The sequence below is a fragment of the Pseudophryne corroboree genome, chromosome 4, assembly GCF_028390025.1.
Source record: "Pseudophryne corroboree isolate aPseCor3 chromosome 4, aPseCor3.hap2, whole genome shotgun sequence".
NCBI lineage: Eukaryota > Metazoa > Chordata > Amphibia > Anura > Myobatrachidae > Pseudophryne > Pseudophryne corroboree.
The window spans coordinates 713754661-713780639 of record NC_086447.1 but is presented as its reverse complement, the minus strand read 5'-3'; the positions used below and the strand labels follow the sequence as shown (position 1 = coordinate 713780639).

Sequence of the window (25979 nt, the reverse complement as noted above, 5' to 3'; positions counted from 1 at the left end):
ATTATACATTTTGAAAAATCTCCATTCTCTAATTCTGACCGTTTTCAGTCAGGCAATTTTAACGTGTTTAATTTCCTTGATTCCCCAACGGATTAACGATCATTGCTGGCCGCTAATCGGGTGATGTATGGGGGTCTTTAGTTGTGGGATTGCCTGCTATTGTAATCATGGCGCTAACTTTCTTTAAAAATGCGACTATTAATAGCATTTCTCTGACGTCCTAGTGGATGCTGGGAACTCCATAAGGACCATGGGGAATAGACGGGCTCCGCAGGAGACTGGGCACTCTAAAAGAAAGATTAGGTACTATCTGGTGTGCACTGGCTCCTCCCTCTATGCCCCTCCTCCAGACCTCAGTTAGAATCTGTGCCCGGCCAGAGCTGGGTGCTCCTAGTGGGCTCTCCTGAGCTTGCTAGAAAAGAAAGTATTTGTTAGGTTTTTTATTTTCAGTGAGCTTCTGCTGGCAACAGACTCACTGCTACGTGGGACTGAGGGGAGAGAAGCAAACCTACCTGCTTGCAGTTAGCTTGTGCTTCTTAGGCTACTGGACACCATTAGCTCCAGAGGGTTCAAACACAGGGCCTGACCTCGATCGTCCGTTCCCGGAGCCGCGCCGCCGTCCCCCTTGCAGAGCCAGAAGACAGAAGAGAAGCGATGAAATCGGCGGCAGAAGACTCCTGTCTTCATTAAGGTAGCGCACAGCACCGCATCTGTGCGCCATTGCTCCCACAGCACACCACACACTCCGGTCACTGTAGGGTGCAGGGCGCTGGGGGGGGCGCCCTGGGCAGCAATTATAATACCTTTTGGCACTTAAAATACACATAATACAGTCTGACAACTGTATATGTGTAAAAACCCCCGCCATTAAGTTACATAAAACGCGGGACAGAAGCCTGCCGCTGAGGGGGCGGGGCCTTCTTCCTCAGCACACCAGCGCCATTTTCCCTTCACAGCTCCGCTGGAAGCAGCTCCCCAGGCTCTCCCCTGCAGTATCCTGATACGAGAAGGGTAAAAAAGAGAGGAGGGGCACATAAATTTAGGCGCAAATAAGATAATTAAGCAGCTATTGGGTAAATCACTTTTTATAGTGTAAATCCCTGTGTTATATAGCGCTGTGGTGTGTGCTGGCATACTCTCTCTCTGTCTCCCCAAAGGACTTTGTGGGGTCCTGTCCTCAGTCTGAGCATTCCCTGTGTGTGTGCGGTGTGTCGGTACGGCTGTGTCGACATGTTTGATGAGGATTACGTGCAGGCGGAGCAGGGGCAGATAAGTGTGGTGTCGCCCCCGACGGGGCCGACACCTGATTGGATGGATATGTGGAAGGTCTTAACCGACAGTGTCAACTCCTTACATAAAAGGTTCGATGATGCAGCAGCCTTGGGACAGCCGGGGTCTCAGCCCGCGCCTGCCCAGGCGACTCAGAAGCCGTCAGGGGCTCATAAACGCCTGCTAGCTCAGATGGTAGACACAGATGTCGACACGGAGTCTGACTCCAGTGTAGATGAGGATGAGACAAATGTACAGTCTACAAAGGCCATCCGATGCATGATTACTGCAATGAAAGATGTATTGCACATTTCTGACGTTAACCCGGTTACTGCCAAGAGGGGTATTATGTTTGGGGAGAAAAAGCAGCCAGTGACTTTTCCCCCATCTGATGAATTAAATGAATTGTGTGAAGAAGCGTGGAGTTCCCCTGATAAGAAACTAGTGATTTCTAAGAGGTTACTGATGGCGTACCCTTTCCCACCAACGGATAGGTTACGTTGGGAAACATCCCCTAGGGTGGACAAGGCGCTCACACGCTTATCTAAAAGGGTGGCCCTGCCGTCTCAGGATACGGCCGCCCTAAAGGAGCCTGCGGATAGAAAGCAGGAAGCTATCCTGAAGTCTGTGTATACACACTCTGGTACTCTACTGAGACCTGCTATTGCTTCAGCCTGGATGTGTAGTGCTGCAGCAGCATGGACTGATACTCTGTCAGACAACATTGATTCCCTCGACAGGGATACTATTTTGCTAACCCTAGAACATATAAAAGACGTCGTCTTATATATGCGGGATGCCCAGAGGGACATTTGCCTGCTGGCATCTAGAATTAATGCAATGTCCATTTCTGCCAGGAGAGTATTATGGACTCTGCAGTGGACGGGGGATGCTGATTCTAAAAAACACATGGAGGTTTTACCTTATAAGGGTGAGGAATTGTTTGGGGACGGTCTCTCGGACCTCGTATCCACAGCAACAGCTGGGAAGTCGACTTTTTTACCTCAGGTTCCCTCACAGCCTAAGAAAGCACCGTATTATCAAATGCAGTCCTTTCGGCCTCATAAAGGCAAGCGGGTCAGAGGCGCATCCTTTCTGGACAGAGGCAGGGGTAGAGGAAAGAAGCTGCACCAGGCAGCCAGTTCCCAGGACCAAAAATCCTCCCCTGCTTCCACTAAGTCCACCGCATGACGTTGGGGCTCCACAGGCGGAGCCAGGTGCGGTGGGGGCGCGTCTCCGAAACTTCAGCAACCAGTGGGTTCGCTCACAGGTGGATCTCTGGGCTGTACAAATTGTATCTCAGGGATACAAGCTGGAGTTCGAGGCGACTCCCCCTCGCCGTTACCTCAAATCAGCCTTGCCGGCTGCTCCCAGGGAAAGGGAGGTAGTACTGGTGGCAATTCACAAGCTGTACCTTCAATAGGTGATAATCAAGGTCCCCCTCCTTCAACAGGGACGGGGTTACTATTCCACAATGTTTGTGGTACCGAAACCAGACGGTTCGGTGAGACCCATTCTGAATTTAAAATCCTTGAACACTTATATAAAGAAATTCAAGTTCAAAATGGAATCGCTCAGAGCGGTTATTGCAAGCCTGGAAGAGGGGGATTTTATGGTGTCACTGAACATCAAGGATGCTTACTTGCATGTCCCCATTTACCCACCTCACCAGGAATACCTCAGGTTCGTGGTACAGGACTGTCATTACCAATTCCAGACGTTGCCGTTTGGTCTCTCCACGGCACCGAGAATATTTACCAAGGTAATGGCCGAAATGATGATACTCCTTCGGAAGAAGGGAGTTATAATTATCCCGTACTTGGACGATCTCCTCATAAAGGCGAGGACCAGAGAGCAGTTGTTGGTCAGCGTAGCACTCTCTCAGGAAGTGTTGCAACAGCACGGCTGGATTCTGAATCTACCAAAGTCGCAGCTGGTTCCTACGACGCATCTGCTTTTCCTGGGCATGATTCTGGACACAGAACAGAAGAATGTGTTTCTCCCGGTGGAGAAGGCCCAGGAATTGTCCTCTCTGGTCAGGGACCTCCTAAAACCAAAACAGGTGTCGGTGCATCTCTGCACGCGAGTCCTGGGAAAGATGGTGGCTTCATACGAAGCAATTCCCTTCGGCAGGTTCCATGCAAGGATCTTGCAGTGGGATCTGTTGGACAAGTGGTCCGGATCGCATCTTCAGATGCATCGGCTGATCACCCTGTCCCCGAGGGCCAGGGTGTCTCTGCTGTGGTGGCTGCAGAGTGCTCATCTTCTCGAGGGCCGAAGGTTCGGCATACAGGACTGGGTCCTGGTGACCACGGATGCAAGCCTCTGAGGATGGGGGGCAGTCACTCAGGGAAGAAACTTCCAAGGGCAGTGGTCAAGTCAGGAGACTTCACTACACATAAATATACTGGAACTAAGGGCCATTTACAACGCCCTGAGTCAAGCAGAGCCCCTGCTTCAAAACCAACCAGTGCTGATTCAGTCAGACAACATCACGGCGGTCGCCCATGTGAACTGCCAGGTCGGCACAAGAAGCAGGATGGCAATGGCAGAAGCCACAAGGATTCTTCGATGGGCGGAGAATCACGTGCTAGCACTGTCAGCAGTGTTCATTCCGGGAGTGAACAACTGGGAAGCAGACTTCCTCAGCAGACACGACCTCCACCCGGGAGAGTGGGGACTTCATCAAGAAGTCTTCACACAGATTACAAATCGGTGGGAAAGGCCACAGGTGGACATGATGGCGTCCCGCCTCAACAAAAAGCTAAAAAGATATTGCGCCAGGTCAAGGGACCCTCAGGCGATAGCGGTGGACACACTAGTGACACCGTGGGTGTACCAGTCGGTTTATGTGTTTCCTCCTCTTCCTCTCATACCCAAGGTACTGAGGATAGTAAGAAAGAGAGGAGTAGGAACTATACTCATCGTTCCGGATTGGCCAAGAAGAACTTGGTACCCAGAACTGCAAGAAATGATCTCAGAGGACCCATGGCCTCTGCCTCTCAGACAGGACCTGTTGCAACAGGGGCCCTGTATGTTCCAAGACTTACCGCGGCTGCGTTTGACGGCATGGCGGTTGAACGCCGGATCCTAACGGAAAAGGGCATTCCGGATGAAGTGATTCCTACGCTGATAAAAGCTAGGAAGGATGTGACAGCCAAGCATTATCACCGTATATGGCGAAAATATGTTGCTTGGTGTGAAACCAGGAAGGCCCCAACAGAGAAATTCCAGCTGGGTCGATTCCTGCACTTCCTACAGTCAGGTGTGACTATGGGCCTAAAATTAGGATCCATAAAGGTCCAGATTTCGGCCCTATCCATTTTCTTCCAAAAAGAACTGGCTTCACTGCCTGAGGTTCAGACGTTTGTAAAGGGAGTGCTGCATATTTAGCCTCCTTTTGTGCCACCAGTGGCACCTTGGGACCTTAACGTTGTGTTGGATTTCCTGAAATCCCACTGGTTTGAGCCACTTAAGACCGTGGAGCTAAAATATCTCACGTGGAAAGTGGTCATGCTATTGGCCTTAGCTTCGGCTAGGCGGGTGTCAGAATTGGCGGCTTTGTCATGTAAAAGCCCCTATCTGATCTTCCATATGGACAGGGCAGAATTGAGGACTCGTCCCCAATTTCTCCCTAAGGTGGTGTCATCGTTTCATTTGAACCAACCTATTGTGGTGCCTGCGGCTACTAGGGACTTGGAGGATTCCAAGTTGCTGGACGCAGTCCGGGCTTTGAAAATTTATGTTTCCAGGACGGCTGGAGTCAGGAAAACTGACTCGCTATTTATCCTGCATGCACTCAACAAGCTGGGTGCTCCTGCTTCAAAGCAAACTATTGCTCGCTGGATCTGTAGCACGATTCAGCTGGCACATTCTGCGGCTGGACTGCCGCATCCTAAATCAGTAAAAGCCCATTCCACAAGGAAGGTGGGCTCTTCTTGGGCGGCTGCCCGAGGGGTCTCGGCTTTACAGCTTTGCCGAGCTGCTACTTGGTCGGGTTCAAACACATTTTCTAAGTTCTACAAGTTTGATACCCTGGCTGAGGAGGACCTTGAGTTTGCTCATTCGGTGCTGCAGAGTCATCCGCACTCTCCTGCCCGTTTGGGAGCTTTGGTATAATCCCCATGGTCCTTACGGAGTTCCCAGCATCCACTAGGACGTCAGAGAAAATAAGAATTTACTCACCGGTAATTCTATTTCTCGTAGTCCGTAGTGGATGCTGGGCGCCCGTCCCAAGTGCGGACTCTCTGCAATACATGTATATAGTTATTGCTTAACTAAAGGGTTATTGTTATGAGCCATCCATTAAATGAGGCTCAGTTGTTGTTCATACTGTTAACTGGGTATAGTTATCACAAGTTGTACGGTGTGATTGGTGTGGCTGGTATGAGTCTTACCCTGGATTCCAAATCCTTTCCTTGTTGTGTCAGCTCTTCCGGGCACAGTTTCCCTAACTGAGGTCTGGAGGAGGGGCATAGAGGGAGGAGCCAGTGCACACCAGATAGTACCTAATCTTTCTTTTAGAGTGCCCAGTCTCCTGCGGAGCCCGTCTATTCCCCATGGTCCTTACAGAGTTCCCAGCATCCACTACGGACTACGAGAAATAGAATTACCGGTGAGTTAATTTTTATTTTTGAGCATAGTGTCTCGCAAGTTAGTTAAGGCTAGTGTTTACTCTAGGTGCAGGCTGCTGATCAGTGGGGAGGGCATATTTACATTTTGGAGGACAACATTTTAGATGTGATATATCGCTACTGTAGCTGCAGTGATACATCATGTTTAAAATGTAGCCCTTCAAATATGTCCTCCTCACTGATCTGCACCTAGTCCTAGAGTGAACACTATTTAGGGCTATTCAGTTTGTGTAAAACTGCAAATCTCAACCACTGACAGTGCCCGAAAGGGAAACCACCGTGAGCCTGTGAGTGGAGTAATAAGATAGAAGGCCTACTGATAATACTGATGGAAAAGTGGGATTTCAGTGGATCCATACTGCCAGGTTTTCATAAATAGTAGAAATCTTGGGAAAACAAACTTAATAAAACCAAGGAAACCTGCAGCCCATTTGTTTTTCTAATATGTTTTATCATTAAACTTGTCTCTTTCTAGGCTTAAATGTAGTGTAGCGTGGGTCATTGGCATCTAGTTTATGTGCGTTCCGTTGTATGTATGTCACTGTATAAGTTTGCAGTACTTTTCTGCACTAACTGTAATGTATCCTTTCTGTACATTTATCTGATGTAATGAGCCAAGTGAGAACACCTATTTGATTAAACTGTTGATTGTCATAGGATTTAGTATTGCTTTCATTGTAATTTATAGTTGAATTTTGTTGACGCTATCTCTTTTTGATCTTCTAATCGCACAGATGACAGTTACACATTCACATTACATCGTAGTACCATATAGATCTGTCTGTTGTGTCTTGTCATCTGGTCAGTTACAATTCTCTCTATCTAGACCCCTGAAAAGTTACACATTCTGACCAGCTATTTAAGAGGGGAACACTTCTACTGCATCTGGTGCGGCACATCTTATCAAGGTAGTTATAAGCTGCTTTCAGTTTGTAATGTGTTTTCTTATCTAATGTTGGAATCTTCTCCAGATGTTTTCAGAAATAGTGTAAAGAGGAGGCATTTGCTATAGCACTGTAAGGTATTGCCGTCAGGGCCGCCATCAAGGGGGTGCTGGGGGCACACCTTTCACAGGCCCAGCATCTCTGACAGAGAGAGGAGGGCCCGGAATGCTCATGCAGCCACCTGCCCGCCCGCCGCAGCCCCCCTGCTGTTCTGCCGCTGTCCTCCGACACTCCAGCAGCTCTGTATTGAAAACTTCCCTCCCAAAATGGCCACCGCCACAGAGGAGACAGTTATTCAAGATACTAGAGGAGCCCTCTAGTATTTTTTTTTTCTATAATCTGTTTTTATTTAGGAAAAGATAAATATTACATTCAAATATACAGGAGAACAACAAGTCACACAACTAACGTCAGTTGTATATTAGGCATAAGAAGCAGAAGAACTTGCTGTCCCATACGGCTGACTTCAAAATAATAACATTGTGCAATAGGGTGCTTAATGGGATCATAACAACGCCATCTGACTATTTGTCAAAACAGTGAATGGAATCATAGTAACATAATTAACAAAAAAGAAGAACGATAGGAAAGCGCAAAATGAGGAAAGGAAGAAAGGGTAAAAATATAGATAGATATAGATAGTGTGACCAAACCCAGGGGATCGACAAACAAAGGGAAGAGGAGTGCATTCTCTTTAATTAGTCAATTGCTATTCCCAGATCATTTAGTAGTGTACATGTAGTCCTTGTACTCTTTCGAGGATTTATATTCTATCCATAGAAACCAAGTGGCTGTGAACTCGGAAAGCTTATCCCTGGAAACTAGGAGAATGTGCTCCATATTCATATAATAATCAATTCTAGTTTTTCGTGTGGGTGGCCCTCTAGTATCTTGAATAACCGTCTCCTCTGAGGCGGCGGCCATTTTGGGAGGGACGTTTTCAATACAGCTGCAGGAGGATGAAGGCGGGCAGGCAGCGGCATCAGTATCCCGGGCCCTCCCGACAGCGGCACATGTATGTATGTATGTATGTATGCATGCATGCATGTGTGTGTATATAACACACACACACACACACACACACACACACACACACACACACGTTAACTGGTGCAATTCTACAGCTGACTCCTGCTGTTATTCATGTCTCCTTACAATCTGTTTACTGTTAAACCTGTAGAATCTTGTGGATAAGATACATGATCAGTTATGTTACCAGAAGCAACAACCAAATAAATAAATATGTAACTAAATATTAATGATGTGCTATTTCCATCAATATTGACAAGAAAATTTGACATGCCTAAGTGCTTGACAATCTGTGGAATTATCCAGTAAAAGGGAATATGTACTGTAGTTTCAGCTGCAGCATTTATTTATAAGGAGCCACAAATTGTAGTGTCATATTTATGCTTTGCTGGCTATGGTGTACATAATATCAAATAAACACAGTAGCAAAACATAGGAGTGCAGTTACGTACAAATGATAAAAGTATACACAAACAAGTACAAGCTAATGCAACAGAAAATCATAACAGACACAAAACTAGAAAATCAAGAGCATTCATCATAGCAGGGTACAATGGGAGGTAAATAATAGAGGGTATAGAGGTCCCTGCCCATGAGAGACTGCAGGATCAACTAGGTTTGGAGTTTGGGGAAGAGTCTGGTTGGATGATGCAGGGAGGGTGTGGAACAGCAAGGGAGAAGTTTTATTGGCTGGTGTGAGAACTGGCTATTAGAGTGGAAGTTGGGCTGCGGTACTGTGTATCTCATGATGAGGTCAGAAATGTATGGAGGTGAGGGCTTTGTAGGTGAGAATGAACAGCTTGATTTCTGGAGTGAATGGGGAAGCTAGTAAAGGATTTGCAGGGTGATGCAGCCAATGAGGAACCTGTCTCTGCTTTCAGGATTGATTGCTGGTATAGCTGGGTTAGGAAAAGGCCAATGTATGGTATAGTACTGCTTTGGCATTGAAACGTCATTCAAGGGTTTGCTCTTAATTAATGTTTAGTGCCTGTGAACCCCACTTCTTAAAAACACTAATGACTAACTTCCAAATATACATAACTTTCACTAATTGTGACATTCATACAGGTGATTCACATCTAACCCATATATAGGGGGAGGGGCTCTAGCCTTCACACCCTAGCTGCTTGTAATGAGAGGTTTAACCTTGCAGAGATTTATAGTACTTCACCTAGAAAAGAAGGATGCAGGTGCACTATGCAAACATTACTACTCAAAACTGAAATATATATTATAATTAAATATATCAGAGATAGTTAGCATAAATTTGAGCCTGCCCACAAACATACAGGTCACCTCTTTGTCAGGCAAGTCCCTAACATTTTGGAGTTCACTTCTGGGGCACAGGGCACCCCCAAACCAGCCCAGCCAACCCTCCCCCCCCCCCCCCCTTCCTCCAGGGCAGCACACAAGTGACACATAGGGGTATATTCATTAACTGTCGGAAGCTGCCGTCTTGTCCGAAAGACGGCAGCTTCCGACAGTTTTAGGTTGGAAGAGGTTCCGACCTATTCATGAGGGCCCCGTTTATTCCGACAAGTCGGGAAACCCGACTTGTCGGAATGCACGCTGACCGGCGTCACTTCATGACCATGGGATATAGACTGTTCCGCAGGAGCCATGGGCACTTTAAGACTTTTCAAGGGTGTGAACTGGCTCCTCCCTATATGGCCCTCCTCCTGACCTCAATTTTAGAAATGTGCCCAGGCAGACTGGAAAAACTCTAGGGGAGCTCTACTGAGCTTCTCTGAAAAGACTTATGTTAGGTTTTTTGTTTTCAGGGAGAACTGCTGGCAACAGTATCCCTGCTTCGAGGGACTGAGGGGGCAGAAGTAGGAACTAACTTCCTGCATAGTTTCATGGCTCTGCTTCTGGCTGACAGGACACCATTAGCTCCTGAAGGGTACTGAATGCTAGCCATGTCTAGATGCTCACTCCCACAGCACGCCGTCACCCCCCTCACAGAGCCAGAAGTCAGAAGACAGGTGAGTAGAAGAAGACAGATCTTCTATCAAGAAAAGTGACGGCTGAGGTACAGCGCGGCACTGCAGGGTGCAGGGAGCCCTGGGCAGCAAAAAACACCTCTATAAACTGGCAAAAAGGGGGCATTAGATGCCCAGGCACAGCCCTACCCCCGCCTGTATAAATATTATGAAAAGTTTCTGAGGTAAAAAGGGCGGAGCTTCTTCCTCAGGCAGCCAGCACACTGTTCAGTGCCATTTTCTATCTCCTCAGGCTGCAGAGACATCGCTGGTCCTCCTTCATTTCTGACTACAAGTATCAGGGTGCAAAACAGGGGGGGCCACAAGCGAATTTGGTGCTTTACAAGTGTGTTTTACTGTGTAAAAAGCGCTGCATGTCAGTGGGCATTCTGTGTTCACAGGCATTATATACTGGCGCTGGGGTTGTGAACTGGCTGTTCCTAAACTGTGTCCCTCTGACAGATTTTACTGTGGGTCTGTCCCCTATAAGTCCCAGTGTGTCTGTGTGTGTGTGTTGTACACGTGTGTAAGACATGTCAGAGGCAGGGAGTTCCTCCCCGGAGGAAACCATTTTAGGGACACAGAAGTGTAATGTGGTGGCGCTGCAGGTACACCAAGAGACTGCATGGGTGAAAGAAAGTATGCATCATATCAATAGGAGATTAGATGAGTCTGAATCTCATGCTGAGTGCTGGAGAAAATCTGTGGAGGATGTGATTTTTCAGAGCTCTGTTCTTCCATCCGCAGGCGACCCCTCTGGGTCACATAAGAGACCATTTGCGAATATTGTCAATACTGATACCGACACGGAAACTGATTCTTGTGTTGACGATAGTGACTACAGAGAAATAGATAATAAATTGGAAAAAAATATACAATATATGATTGTGGCTATAAGGGAAGTTCTGGAAGTCACGGAAGCCACTCCTGTACCTCAGGAGAAGGCTTATTTCTATAAAGTAAAGAAATATAAGGTCACTTTCCCTCCTTCCCACGAGCTTAATACACTCTTTGAAGGGATGTGGGTGAATCCCGAAAAGAAATTTCGTATTCCCAAAAGAATTCAGATAGCTTATCCTTTCCCAGTGGAGGAAAAATGGGAGTCACCCCCTGTGTTAGACAGTGCACTGTCCAGGTTGACAAAGAAGGTAATTCTCCCTGCACCTGGCACGGCTTCACTAAATCAGCCGGCAGACCGAAAGATGGAAACTACATTGAAATCCATTTATGTTGCCAATGGTATGCTGCTCGGGCCCACAATTGCTTGCGCGTGGATGAGTAGCGCTATTGAAAAATGGTCAGAAAGAGTGTCATCAGAAATTGACACGATTGGTAAAGATGAGATACTCCTTAACTTAGGGAATATCAAAGACGCTGCCGCATACATGCTAGAAGCGATGAAAGATATTGGACTCTTGAGTTCACAAGCCGCTACCATGGCAGTATCGGCGGGCGTTGTGGATTCGCCAGTGGAACGCGGATGCAGATTCCAAAAGAAATATGGAGGCTCTCCCATATAAAGGTGAGGCCTTATTTGGCGATGGACCGGATGCGTTAGTCTCGGCGGCTACCGCAGGTAAGTCGACATTTTTGCCCTCTGCGCCTGCACCGGCAAAAAAGACATATCACCCGCACATGCAGTCCTTTCGCCCCAATAAATACAAAAAAGCAAGAGGTTCCCCCTTCTTTGCGGGTAGGGGAAGGGGAAAGGGAAAGAAGTCCACAGCAGCTTCAGGTTCCCAGGAGCAGAAGTCTACCCCTACTTCTGCCAAATCTTCAGCATGACGCTGGGGCTCCTTTGCGGGAGGCCGCTCGGGTGGGGGCACGTCTCAAACTGTTCAGCCAAGGTTGGATTCTGTCTGGCCTGGATCCCTGGGTGTTGCAGATAGTGTCCCAGGGATACAAGCTGGAGTTTCAAGACGTTCCCCCATGCCGATTTTTCAAATCGACCTTGCCAGCTTCTCTTCCAGAAAGGGAAGCAGTAACAGCGGCAATCCAAAAATGATGTCAGGATCAGGTCATAGTCCTGGTACCTTTGTCACAACAAGGGGAGGGCCTTTTTGTAGTTCCAAAGCCGGACGGCTCGGTCAGACCGATCCTAAAACTGAAAAATCTGAGTCTCTACTTGAAATGATTCAAGTTTAAAATGGAATCACTGAGGGCAGTGATTTCCAGTCTGGGGGAGGGGGACTACATGGTGTCTGTAGACATAAAAGATGTTTACTTGCATGTTCCCATTTATCCTCCTCACCAGGCTTATCTGAGATTCGCGGTTCAGGATTGCCATTACCAATTCCAGACGTTACCTTTCGGTCTCTCCACGGCGCCGAGGATATTCACCAAGGTGATGGCGAAGATGATGGTTCTGCTGCGTCAAAAAGTAGTCAATATAATTCCTTATATAGACGATCTCCTGATAAAGGCAAGATCCAGGGAGCAGTTGTTACAAAACATCACACTCTCCCTGTCAATACGCCAACAACACGGTTTGATCATAAATTATCCAAAGTCACAGTTGGAACCGACGACAAGATTGTCTTTTCTCGGGATGATTCTGGACACAGAAGTTCAGAGAGTATTTCTTCCGGTGGAAAAGGCTTGGAAGTCCAGAAAATGGTAAAACAGATATTGACACATCGATAAGACACATCGAGTGTGTCGATCCATCAGTGCATTCGGTTGTTGGGGAAGATGGTGGCGGCCGCCTACGAGGCCATACAGTTTGGCAGGTTCCATGCCAGGGTATTCCAATGGGACCTGTTGGACAAGTGGTCGGGATCCCACCTACACATGCACCGGAAGATAATCCTGTCGTCAAAAGCCAGGATTTCGCTCCTGTGGTTGCTACACAGTTCTCTCCTACTAGAGGGACGCAGGTTCGGGATTCAGGACTAGGTCCTGGTAACCACGGATGCAAGTCTCCGAGGCTGGGGAGCTGTCAGGGGGAAAGCTTCCAAGGAAAATGGTCAAGTCAGGAAGCCTGCCTTCACATAAACGTGCTGGAATTGAGAGCCATTTACAACGGCCTTCAACAAGCGTTACATCTTCTTCAAGATCATTCCGTGCAGATCCAGTTGGACAATGTAACAGCAGTCGCGTACATAAACAGGAAAAAATAGGTAAAGGCGCACAGATATATAGAAAAACCGACTGCTGTTTTGATACAAATTATAAATCTATTGCTAATTAGATATAAAATCTTAAAATACACACAATAAAACAAAATTGGTACATTTACCATAAGACCAACAAGTAATAAGTGTTAATCCCGCATGATGTTAAAGAATCCACACAGACTAATGATTAATTAGTAAATTACTCCTTCAAGAATTTGTGGGCGGAGAAACGCGTCAGGTGACTCATTTGCAAGTGGAACGCAAATCCGGAAGCCGCAGCACGCGACACATACTGGCGTTTCCACTATCCCACAGCTGCCGTGGTTATACACGATCCTGTGGACACAGCTACAACTCCTCCATCCCCTGCATCAGACATCAGGACCCCGGTCATTGGGAACCAGGCAGGAGGAACTACTAGGAGGACACACGGGTATCTGTACTACAGGAGCGCTCCTGAGACTCACATATGGGTGAAGTATCCCAAACACCTTCATAACCAGTAACACCCTTCTCTAAGTGGTGTATGCATACTCTAAATCCTGTGATCATTCCAGCTTGAATCAGAGTTTAGCTGGTGTTTGAGCCAATGTTTATATGTGCGCATGAAATCAAACTAATTTAGCTGAAGGAGAACTATCCTGCTATTTTTCAATTACATAGGTGCATGCAACTAAACTCTCTTTATGCTCTAATCTCTGCACAACTAACAGTTTCCGCTTGGGACTAAAAATCATTTCAATCCTATACATATGTGCATGGAATCTGGCTCTATCTGTTGGAGGAGAATTACCACTTTTTAGATTAGGTGCATGTGGTCAAGTGAATTCTTGAAGGAGTAATTTACTAATTAATCATTAGTCTGTGTGGATTCTTTAACATCATGCGGGATTAACACTTATTACTTGTTGGTCTTATGGTAAATGTACCAATTTTGTTTTATTGTGTGTATTTTAAGATTTTATATCTAATTAGCAATAAATTTATAATTTGTATCAAAACAGCAGTCGGTTTTTCTATATATCTGTGCGCCTTTACCTATTTTTTCTTGGTTGCATATTGCATGTTGGGTGGATCCCCAGGTCCACATTGGGAAGGCAGCCGATTATAGGTTGTCCTCTCTCTTTTTTAAGAGATTAAGTACATATTAATCAGCGCCAGACACTTTGGTTTTGTTGTTTCTTTTTCCGTACATAAACAGGCAGGGCGGAACGAAAAGCAGAGCGGCAATGGCAGAGGTGACGAAGATCCTCCTCTGAGCAGAAAGACATGTAAAGGCTCTGTTGGCAATTTTCGTTCCTGGAGTAGACAACTGGGAAGCAGACTTCCTCAGCAGACACGATCTCCATCCAGGAGAGTGCGGCCTCCACCAAGAAGTCTTCGCAGAGGTGACAAGTCTTTGGGGAGTTCCTCAAGTAGACATGATGGCATCTCGTCTCAACAAGAAGCTTCAGAAATATTGTTCCAGGTCGAGAGACCCTCAAGCAATAGCAGTAGATGCTAGTGACCAAGTGGGTATTCCGGTCAGTGTATGTCTTCCCTACACTTCCGCTGATTCCAAAAGTTCTCAGGATCATAAGAAGAACAAGGGTTCGAGCAATCTTCATTGCCCCAAACTGGCCAAGGAGGGCTTGGTACCCAGATCTTCAGGAGTTGCTCATAGAAAGATCCTTGGCCTCTTCCTGTTTGCGAGGACCTGCTGCAGCAGGGACCGTGTGTGTATCAAGACTTAACGCGGCGGGGCGTGGCCTGGAGGCTGAACAGAGTGGCTGCACAAACAGGGAGCTCTCTACTTCCTGAGGAAAATATCCCTCTGTTTTCCTCCCCTGACCACTTTAACAAACCACCATACCATCCACTGCCCCTCCGGGACCCCCTCACACTGGTGGACCTGTGCTGCGGAGTCGGGAAGCCGGTATACTGGCTTCTGCGGTCTGCGGCCTACCCACCCACCTGAAGCCGGGGCCTCGATTTCCGTCGCTACCCATCGCGGAGGGCGTCCGCCCCTGGAGCCCCCGGAGTGCCCTCACAGGACTCCCATCCCTGCTCTGAGCGTCCGGACCTCCCTTACCTGGCACCGGGGATCGGCGGTGCTGCGGGAGGAGGAAGAGTCCGGGCAGACGCGGCTGCATGAGGCCCGGAGTACTGACGGCGGCGGCCATCTTGGACCTCGGGACCCGGGCGGAGAAGCAGAGGACGTGCGGCCTGGTGGGCCCGTCGGCGCAGAGGTGAGCCGCTCTCATTGATCCGTGCTCCCTGCGGTGGTCCCTCCCTCTGCGCCCCAGCCCACAGCACCCGCGAACGGCCGGCGGCCCTGCCACGCTTGAGGGGCTGGACGCAGCTCCATCCCCCCCCTCCTGCGACCTCAATCAAGAACTGGCTTTGTGCCCCTCTTGGGACTGAGGGGATCTCCTCCACTCCTGCCACCCACCTGGAAGCCCCTACACGCTCTCTGGGAGGTGCCGGCTCGGACCACCCTCAACCTCCGGCTCTCTGCAACCCGCTCCAGTGGCGGCCGTTTAGTGGGTCTCTGGGACCGCAGTCCCATCTGCCTCCATCCACCTAAACTCCACTGAGGCCTCCACTGGAGCCCACCTGAGGGCCGCTTTCACACCTGTCCGCGGTCCTCTCCCCCGCCGGGTCCCCGCCGCGGGGCTGCCCCGATCGCCGGCTGGTCCGTGCCCGGGACGCGTCCCTGTGGTCCCCGAGCGGTGGAGATAGTCTCTGGGGCCCCCTCTCCTGCGACTTCGGATTCACACTCTCCAGTCCGGGCCGGGGTGCCCTCCCTCTGCTCTCGTGGGCCTCCCTGGGCGGGCTCCATCTGCCGGGCTCAGCTGATGTCCACACCGTGATGTCTCCTTAAAGCCCCCGAGTCACCTTCCCTGGCCCTGAGCCTCACAGCGGGAGCACCACCCCCATTCCCCATCCTGCTTTCCACCTACCCCCCTACGCCCCCAAGATGACCAGGGGTAACAAAAAATCCCAGGGGTCCGATCTCACACCATTTCTGACCAAAAAAGGCACCCCAGCCACGAACAGGCCCGACAATCCCGGCCCCTCTCAGGGCCCCTCCGAATCGGAGGCCGAGGATGACGATCTCACGCCCCTCACCCGCAAGGACTTCCTCTCCCTCCTTAGGGAGATGCGGTACATTAAGTCCTCAGTCCAAGCTCTACACTCTCTGAAATCCGATATAGCCGATATCGGCTCCAGAACTGACCAACTCGAAAGAAGAGTCGAAGAGGTGGTAACGTTTCAGCAAACAGCAGAGACCGAGCTGCACCAACTCCGTCAGGATGTTGCCCACCTCCGGGAGGAGAACGAGGACCAAGACAATAGAGCAAGGAGAAATAATATGAGGATTCGGGGTATCCCTGAGGAGGTCGAGGCGTCTCATCTTGAACTCTACCTCAAACGCCTTTTCGCACACCTGTCGCCTGACACCCCTGAGGAACATCTCCTCCTGGACCGAGCCCACCGGGCCTTGCGGCCGCGCTCCCAGGACTCTTCTCAGCCCAGAGATGTCATTCTCCGAATGCACTACTTCACTGCGAAGGAGGCCGTTATAAGGGAGGCCCGACGGCTGGGATCTGTGACTTTCCAAAATACCCCACTCCAGATTTTTCAGGATTTATCCCCGCTAACCTTAGCTAAACGCAGGGACTTCAAACCCATCACTTCCCTGCTCTCCCGTCACAACGTGAAGTACCGTTGGGGTTTCCCTTTCCGGATCCTAGTGTGGCACCAAGGGAAGCTCCTCACAGCTAGAGACCAACCTGAGGCCCAAACGCTCCTCTCCAGACTGGGCATCCCCGCTCCTGACCAAGATGTCCATTCTCCACGCCTCCCACCACGGACACAGCGGGATTCGCTTCGGTCTCCTCGTTCTGAGTGGTTCACGGTGCCGTCCTCCGGGGCCCCCCAGGCTCCACCTCCAGTGCCCTGAAAACTCTCACCTCTCTACGCTACAGCACCCCACATTGAATTGGGACGATCACTTGTGGTCGTACCCCCCCACCTGAAGTGCTACATTACCTTAGGTTCTTCGTGACCTTACCTCCTGATCCCTTGGTTGCTTCACAATAGCATTGTTGTTATCCTCTATTGAAATGTTACATTGTTTGAAAGTTTAAATGCCTAACTGCTTACATACTCAAAAGTCACTCTCCTGATATGTTTCCATGCAGATACTTGACCCACTCTCTCCCATCCTCCCCCTCCTCCTATTCTTCGCCCCTTGGGGCTGGCGCTCCGGCTATCTACTCTTCCTGTCTTCTCTCCAGCTCTCTCCCTCAGGTACCCCCAGGGGAGGCTTGCCTCCTGTCCTTTCCCGAGCGGCTCGTGACCCGCGATCGGGGCCCCATGCCGCGCCCCCACAGGGCCCCGGGCCCTACCGCTGACCTAGGTGCTCCCCCAACGCCTAGTACTCCTTCCCCTTGTCAGCTTTACCGGTCCTGGCCTCCGCCAGACGACCAACCACCCCCCCACCCCCTCCGGTCCTCTTTCCCTTCCACCCCTCCTCTGACCACACTCTCTCTCATTTCATATATCTTCGATCTGTCTCCCCCTTCTCCACCTCCAACCACTCCCGCCCTTTCAAATCTGCCTACCTCGCTGCTGCCTGCCCATGGGTCTCCGGGTACTCTCTCATAATGTGAAGGGCTTGAACAGCCCTCAAAAGAGAGGCAAGCTCTTTGCTTCCCTTAAACACCATAGAGGCGATTTGATTTTCCTACAGGAAACTCACTTCGTGCACGAATCTCACCCTACCCTGCAATGTAAACCATTCCCCGTCTCTTTTCATGCCTGCGATCACCTAGCCAAAAAACGTGGAGTAGCGATCTTAATTGCCCGCCACCTGTCTTTTGAACTCCTAGACTCTCATGCTGACAAAGACGGCCAATTCCTTGTCCTAGTGGGAAAACTCAACAATAATCTATGCAACCTGGTTAACGTTTACGCCCCTAATCAGCGACAGGAACGGTTTTTTACAAGGCTAGATAATCTCCTCACTCGAGTCCGACAGGGCGACCTTATACTTGCAGGTGACTTCAACTCCGTTCTCAACCCACAGCTAGATCGCTCTACCTCTTCCCCTACTCCTTCCCCGTTGGACTCCCTCCGCTCTAGATCCCTCCTCCGACTCATGCGATCCCAACTCCTCTACGATTCCTGGAGGATAAAAGACCCCCCGCGACTATACCTTCTACTCTGCCCCTCATAACTCCTACTCCCGCATTGATATGGTCCTGCTCAGTCATGATCTTGCTTTGAACCTCCGCGATGCCCATATCCACCCACTAATCTGGTCCGACCACGCCCCCATCTCCTGCGACCTGGCAGGTTTGGCTTCCCGTCCTCGCCCTATGACATGGCGCCTCAACGACTCCCTCCTACTCAACCCTGAGACAAAGTCCCATCTCCAAGACAAAATCTCTGATTATTTCACCTTAAATGACTCCCCCGATATTTCTAGACCCACCCTCTGGCTGGCGCACAAGGCTGTCCTTCGAGGACACCTCATCAGCCTAGCCTCAAAAGCTAAAAAGCAATCCCTTTCCCAATACAACAGGCTCTCCATTAAACTCCATGCACTTGAGACCCAACACAAGGCGTCCTCCGACCAGGCGGTCTTGTCCGAACTTCGCACCATTAAAGCGGAACTCGATCTTCTTCTTACTACACGGGTTGCCAAGCGTCTTAAGTGGCTTCGCCAGTCCTTTTATGAGAAGGGTGACAATGCGGACAAGATCCTGGCGGCTCGACTCCGCTCCACAAGAGCCAAAACCAACATTGTCACTATCAGAAATTCTCTCAACCAACTTATTCAGGATCCCACAGCCATTAGAGCCGCCTTCCAATCCTACTACACCGACCTATACAACCTTCCGCCCCCCCCCACCGGGCTCTTCCCCCCCAACCTCGATCCGACCTTATCTCCCACTTTCTCTCTGCTTCTAAACTACCCAGACTACCCCCGGACGCCTTGGACCTTCTTAACGGTGAGATTACGGTGGAAGAAATCACCCAGACTATACTCATGCAAAAAATCGGCAAATCTCCGGGCCCGGATGGGTTCACCGCTCTCTACTACAAGAAATTCTCTGCCCTTCTCTCCCCCCACCTACACTCTCTCTTCAATGGGATTGTCCAAGGCGACCCTTTTCCCCCTGAGATGCTAGAGGCTAGAATTGTGGTGATCCCCAAAGAAGGCAAGGACCCCCTTAACTGCGCAAGCTATCGCCCCATATCTCTCCTGATCCTAGACCTGAAAATCTTCGCTAAGATCCTGGCCAACCGTCTTAACCCATACCTCCCTTCCCTTGTTCGCTACGACCAAGTAGGCTTTATCCCGGGCCGCCAGGCAAGAGACAACACCAGACGTGCCATTGACCTTATACATATCTCGAATTCCAGGAGATCCCCCACTATCATGCTTTCCTTAGATGCCGAAAAAGCATTTGACCGGATCTCCTGGGACTTCCTGAGACCCGCCTTGGAGGCCTATGGCCTGTCCGGTGGCTTCCTCACTAGCATCCTAGCATTATACTCCACCCCCTCTGCCACCGTCCTTATCAATGGTACCCCATCCGCCCCACTTAGCATTTCCAATGGCACACGTCACGGCTGCCCCCTCTCCCCCCTAATATTTGCCCTCATTATAGAACCCCTTGCCTCTCAAATTAGAGCACATCCGGATATACACGGAATACAGGTAGGCCCCACAGATCCCAAAATCTCCCTCTTCGCAGATGACATCCTACTCTCCCTGACCCAGCCCCTTATTTCACTCCCAAACCTATTCTCGGTTCTACAAGCCTATAGCCTTATTTCAGGCTATAAGATCAACTACTCCAAATCTGAGGCCATGATGCTACATATCCCCCAACACCAGGCTGAGTCCCTTCGCACCAATTTTAAATTTAAATGGCAGCCCACAAAGATAAAATACCTAGGGATATACCTAAGCCCGCGTTACGACTCCCTCTTCCGGGAAAACTTCCCACCCCTTCTTACCAACACACTAGCCGACTTGACCTCTTGGAACAGTCTCTTCATCTCGTGGCTGGGCAGGATCATAGCAGTTAAAATGACCATAATCCCCAAATGGCTCTACCTTTTCCAGACTCTCCCTGTGGCGGTCCCGGCCCCCTTTCTCCGCAATATCCAACGAGCCCTTATACGCTTTATTTGGAACCACAGACCTCCCCGCATTGCTGCCAACACCCTGAAAAGAGCAACCTCCATGGGAGGCAGAGGCCTTCCCGATGTCAAATTATACTACCTCGCCTCCCACTTATCCCACATTGTCACTTCCTACGCTCCTCCAGGATCGGTTTCCTGGCTGGACATCGAAGCAGCCTTCATTGGCATCCCAGATCTGACCCCCCTATGGGGACTTCCCTCCGCCTCTCGACCCCCAACCTCTAAACTTCTTCCCACCATCAAATTCAACCTCAAAACCTGGGACACCCTCTCTCTGAAGTGGGGTCTCACTACTACACCCTCACCCTTGACCCCCATCTGGCAGAACCCCATGTTTCCCTCCGGACTCTCGGCTACGAGATCCCGGACGTGGATAACTCTGGGCCTTAAATTCCCAATTGACTTTGCCGATCGAGGCCAATGGCTGTCCCTCCCGGACCTCCAGCAGAAAACCCCCTCGCAACCACTCAATCCCTTTCAATTCTTACAAATACGCCACTTTTTAACCTCCCTCCCTTCCACCGCCTTACTCCGTGCCCTTACTCCCTTTGAATCCCTATGTGTCAACTCCCACTCCTCCAAAGGCATAATCTCCCAACTTTACTCTCTCCTACTGGAATTTTCCCTGCCCCTATCCTGGCCCCATGAACTTGCATGGGAACGGGACCTCGGGCCTCCACCTGAAACTCAGGATTGGGAGGACATGAGACTAGGGATTGCTAAAAGCTCTATTGCCACCGCCTTTAAGGAAACGGCCTACAAAGTTTATTACCGCTGGTACTATACCCCCGACCGTCTTAACAAATTTTTCCCGTCCTCCTCTCCAGCCTGCTGGAGGAACTGTGGGGATAGAGGTACTATGCTCCACATATGGTGGACCTGCCCGGTTATCGTCCCCTTCTGGGATCTGGTTCACTCCCTCCTCAACTCACTTCTAGAATCCCCTGTAATGAAGGACCCTTGGGTCTCCTTACTGTGTTATCCCCCCCCACTCCTCAATAAATTCTCCCAAAAGCTGACCTCACACATTCTGGCCGCAGCTAAATCACTGATCGCCCTCAACTGGAAGAACCCCTTACCACCCTCCCTACTATCCCTCAAAGCTAAAATCTGGCACATCGCCTCAATGGAAAAGATAACCTATTACCTCCACGACCGGGGCCACGTCTTCGAGCAGGTCTGGGCTCCCTGGCTCGCCGCTGAACGTGGTTAACCGGTTCCCTCCACCTGCTCCCGCCCCTCCCGTAGACCCATGGGCACCCACTTCCTTCTCCCTCTGACATACCTCCTCATCTCATCTCTTATCTTTCTCAATTATCTCTTCCTCCTATTACCCTCTCTGTCTTCGTCTCTTCTCCGTTTCCTCCCCCCCCCCCCCCTATTATGATCTTGCTGTTCTTAAGACTTATATTATGTACGGATACAAATGTGGTTATTCCCCCCCGTTTCTCTTCTCCTCCCCTTCCCCCCCCCCCCCCCCCAGCCCTGATCCCCATGTTTGAACCTGATTGTTTTTCCCACACCAATTAACCCTGTTACTCATTTGAAAAATTGTGGTCTATTTTGGACACTGGCTATGTTGGCCATCTGTCCCATGTATTTCTATAATGCCTTCTTTATGTACCTGACCACGTATAAATAAAGAATTTAAAAAAAAAAAAATCATAAAAAAAGACTTAACGCGGCTACATTTGACGGCATGGCTGTTGAGCGCCGGATGCTAGCCCGTAATGGTATTCCCAAGGAAGTCATCCCCACCCTTATTCAGGCCAGGAAAGGAGTAACGTCGAAACATTACCACCGTATTTGGAGAAAATATGCGTCTTGGTGTGAATCCAAGAAGGCTCCTACAGAAGAGTTTCAGTTGGGACGTTTTCTCCATTTCCTGCAGGCTGGTGTGGAGGCGGGCCTCCGATTAGGGTCAGTCAAGGTCCAGATTTCGGCCTTGTCAGTGTTCTTCCAAAAACAATTGGCTTCTCTTCCAGAGGTTTAGACCTTCGTGAAAGGGGTTCTGCACATCCAGCCTCCATTTGTGCCTCCAGTGGCACCATGGGACCTTAATGTGGTGTTGCAGTTTCTTCAATCGGATTGGTTTGAGCCTCTACAAGTGATACAGTTGAAGTTTCTCACTTGGAAAGTGGTGATGCTTTTGGCATTGGCATGCGCACGGCGGGTGTCTGAGTTGGGGGCCTTGTCTCACAAGAGCCCTTACCTGATCTTCCATGAAGATAGGGCAGAGTTGAGAACTCATCAACATTTTCTTCCAAAGATTGTTTCATCTTTCCACATAAACCAACCTATTGTGGTGCCAGTAGTTACTGACACGTTCACTGAGTCTCTAGATGTGGTTGGAGCTTTGAAGATTTATGTCGCTAGAACAGCTTGAATACGGAAAACAGAGTCTTTGTTTCTCCTGTATGCTCCCAATAAGATTGGGTGTCCTGCTTCCAAGCAGACTATTGCGCGTTGGATCAGAAGTACGATTCAGCACGCTCATACTACGGCTGGATTGCCGTTACAGACATCGGTGAAGGCCCATTCCACTAGGAAGGCAGGCTCATCTTGGGCGGCTGCCCGGGGGGTCTCGGCATTGCAACTTTGCCGAGCAGCTACTTGGTCGGGGTCAAACACATTTGCAAAATTCTACAAGTTTGACACCTTGGCCGATGAAGACCTCAAGTTCAGTCAATCGGTGCTGCAGGGTCATCCGCACTCTCCCGCCCGTACTGGAGCTTTGGTATAAACCCCATGGTCATGAAGTGGACCCCAGCATCCTCTAGGACGTATGAAAAAACAGGATTTTGATACCTACCGGTAAATCCTTTTTTCCTAGTCCGTAGAGGATGCTGGGCGCCCGTCCCAGTGCATTCTTTACCTGCAGTTTTGTTTATTAGAGTTACACATGTTGTTGTGTTTTATTAGTTTCAGCATGTTTTCTGTAATTGGTTCATGCCTGTTGATGTGTGTTATGTTGAATGCCATGTTGTGCGGCATGGTTGAGGTGTGAGCTGGTATGTATCTCACCATTAGTATTAAAGTAAATCCTTTCCTCGAAATGTCCGTCTCCCTGGGCACAGTTCCTATAACTGAGGTCTGGAGGAGAGCCATAGAGGGAGGAGCCAGTTCACACCCTTGAAAAGTCTTAAAGTACCCATGGCTCCTGCGGAACCGTCTATACCCCATGGTCACGAAGTGGACTCCAGCATCCTCTACGGACTAGGAGAAAAGGATTTACCGGTAGGTATCAAAATCCTGTTTTTTGAGTAAGACTTTGGTAGTGAAACCTTTGTTTTCTGATGGCTCAATGTACACAAACTTTGTTTAATACAAAAAATTATTAAAAATATTGTATTAAATGACTTTCAGGCTGTGTATTTAAGGTGTATATGAAACATAAATGAATTGTGTGTATGTACACAAACTTTGTTTAATGCACTAAGTTATTAAACATATTGGCTAAAATGACCTTCAGGCTGTGTGTATAAGGTGTATATGAAACATAAATGCATTCTGTGCTTAGACTTTGGTCCCATCGCCATGATATCTCATTATGGTATGAAATTATTCCAAATTACGGAAAAGTCCGATATCCAAAATACTTATGGTCCGAAGCATTTTGGATATGGGATACTCAACCTGTAGTATGGAAACCTTTTATCCCAAACATGCTATCTAATGTATATGTTATGGTTGTTTGTTCATATGTCAGTCACCTTCCAGAGCATGTGTGACAATACACACACACACACACACACACACACACACACACACACACACACACACACACACACACACACACACACATATACATATATATATATATATATATATATATATATATATAAAATCTGATATAGATAGATTTACGCACATACACATATATGCATACATTTGCAGAAAGAGCCCTGACAAAATATCCTTTAAGTGTGTTATACAAATGTTCTGCATACTCTGCCCTGGCACATGGGGTTTATTAGCTGTACATTGTAGTATTATATGAAAAAATAGAAGTTTCCAAGGGATTATTTGGGCGGCAGTATTGACAGTGTTTGGTTAATTATGATATTGGCCCTCATTTCGAGTTGTTCGCTCGTTGCCGAGTTTCGCTATATTGCGATTAGTCGCTTACTGCGCATGTGCAAAGTTCGCAGAGCGGATGCGCTTAGTTATTTTACTCAAAAGTTAGGTATTTTACTCACGGCATAACAAGGATTTTTCATCGTTCTGGTGATCGGAGTGTGATTGACAGGAAGTGGGTGTTTCTGGGCGGAAACTGGACGTTTTATGGGAGTGTGCGAAAAAACGCTGGCGTTTCTGGGAAAAACACGGGAGTGTCTGAAGAAACAGGGGAGTGTGTGGGCGAACGCTGGGTGTGTTTGTGACGTCAAACCAGGAACGAAACTGACTGAACTGATCGCAATGACTGAGTAAATCTGGAGCTACTCAGAAACTGCTAGGAATTTTCTATTCGCAAATCTGCTAATCTTTCGTTCGCAATTCTGCTATGCTAAGATACACTCCCAGAGGGCGACGGCCTAGCGTGTGCAATGCTGCTAAAAGCAGCTAGCGAGCGAACAACTCGGAATGAGGGCCATTGATGCTATAAGTATGACACAATCTCAATATAATATGCACTATTCATAATTTGATATTTGTATGTGTCTTATACAGATGAGGATGACATGTGCTCAAATTGTCCAGGAGACACGTCAGAAGACCATGACTGAGAGAGATCAGCATTAATGGACAATGAATTGAAAGTTAATCAACAAATACAAGAGGATTCTATGCATTCAATAAAGAGAGAGGGCATTAGTGCACTACCTTTGCATAGACGGCTTATAAACTGCATACCTCATTGTTCATTTATTAAGCATTGTTTGAGGAAGCTGATCTCACTTACTGTACTCTCAGATTTGTTTTACAGAACTTAAAATCCTATTTCATGGCTCATGTGTTGAGGATTTCTTTCAGTTAAATTACTGACCCAGCCAAGTAGACTTGCTGTAAATCACTGGGATATGATTTTAAAAAATCCTGAAAACATGAGCCTGTTACGGGTGTGTGATAACTGGAGTTAAGAAACACTGCAGTACGAGAAAGTTGGGACAACTGAGGTGAAAACCATACAAAACCGGACTTAAACATTACATTTGTACAGTCATATGTATTTATTTAGTGGCTTTTAAATCTTTTTGCTTTGTTCCTTTTTTTAGAATAGTAAAAAGCATAGTTTACAGCAGCTTCTCCTCCATGTTCACATAAAAACAAAAATTGCCAGTAAATGTGTACTGTCACTCTTAAATCCCTATTGGTCACCATCATTCTTTATCTTTTTCAAAAATAAGCATTTGTTGCTTGAGCTCTTGGTGAAACACACACAAAAAAAACCCTTTTCCTGGTCCCTAGCCTCCCTGAAAGCTCCTTAGACTTTGTTGGCTTATTTTATTTCTTGAAAGGTGTTAACTACTTAGGTAGCACTGCTTTTACATTTACATTAAATTTACATTATAATGGTTTTGTTATGTTAACCAAAATGTCATGTGACTGTGGTACTGCCAGTACTCGGAGAGGCAATTGGGTTCATTTCACCACTCGCTCCTAATTATGTTCTTGCTCTTCTGAGGTTTTGCCTTGTGATGTCCATAAATTAGATGCTGCTTTTAGTCATAATACTTCACTTTCATCTCAAAATCACTTTACATGATGTTCAAACAACATATTTGCATTTTTTTTTAAAATTGAATTAACTTGTGAAGTAATTGGCGTTGCTGGAAAATACATATTAACGTAATGTGA

The 25979-nt window shown here is 48.3% G+C and overlaps 1 protein-coding gene across 2 annotated transcripts in view; it reads left to right on the top strand.

Annotated features, from left to right (window-relative positions):
- GPATCH11 (G-patch domain containing 11) overlaps positions 1 to 25485 on the top strand; it is a 253848-nt gene extending 228363 nt beyond the window's left edge. For both annotated transcript variants that reach the window (XM_063917973.1, XM_063917974.1), the window contains exons 7-8: positions 6730 to 6811; positions 24852 to 25485. In XM_063917973.1, coding sequence (XP_063774043.1) covers positions 6730 to 6811; positions 24852 to 24907 — 138 coding nt within the window. In that variant the 3' untranslated portion in view covers positions 24908 to 25485. The remainder of the gene's footprint in view (positions 1 to 6729; positions 6812 to 24851) is intronic.
- Positions 25486 to 25979: the final 494 nt, after the last annotated feature.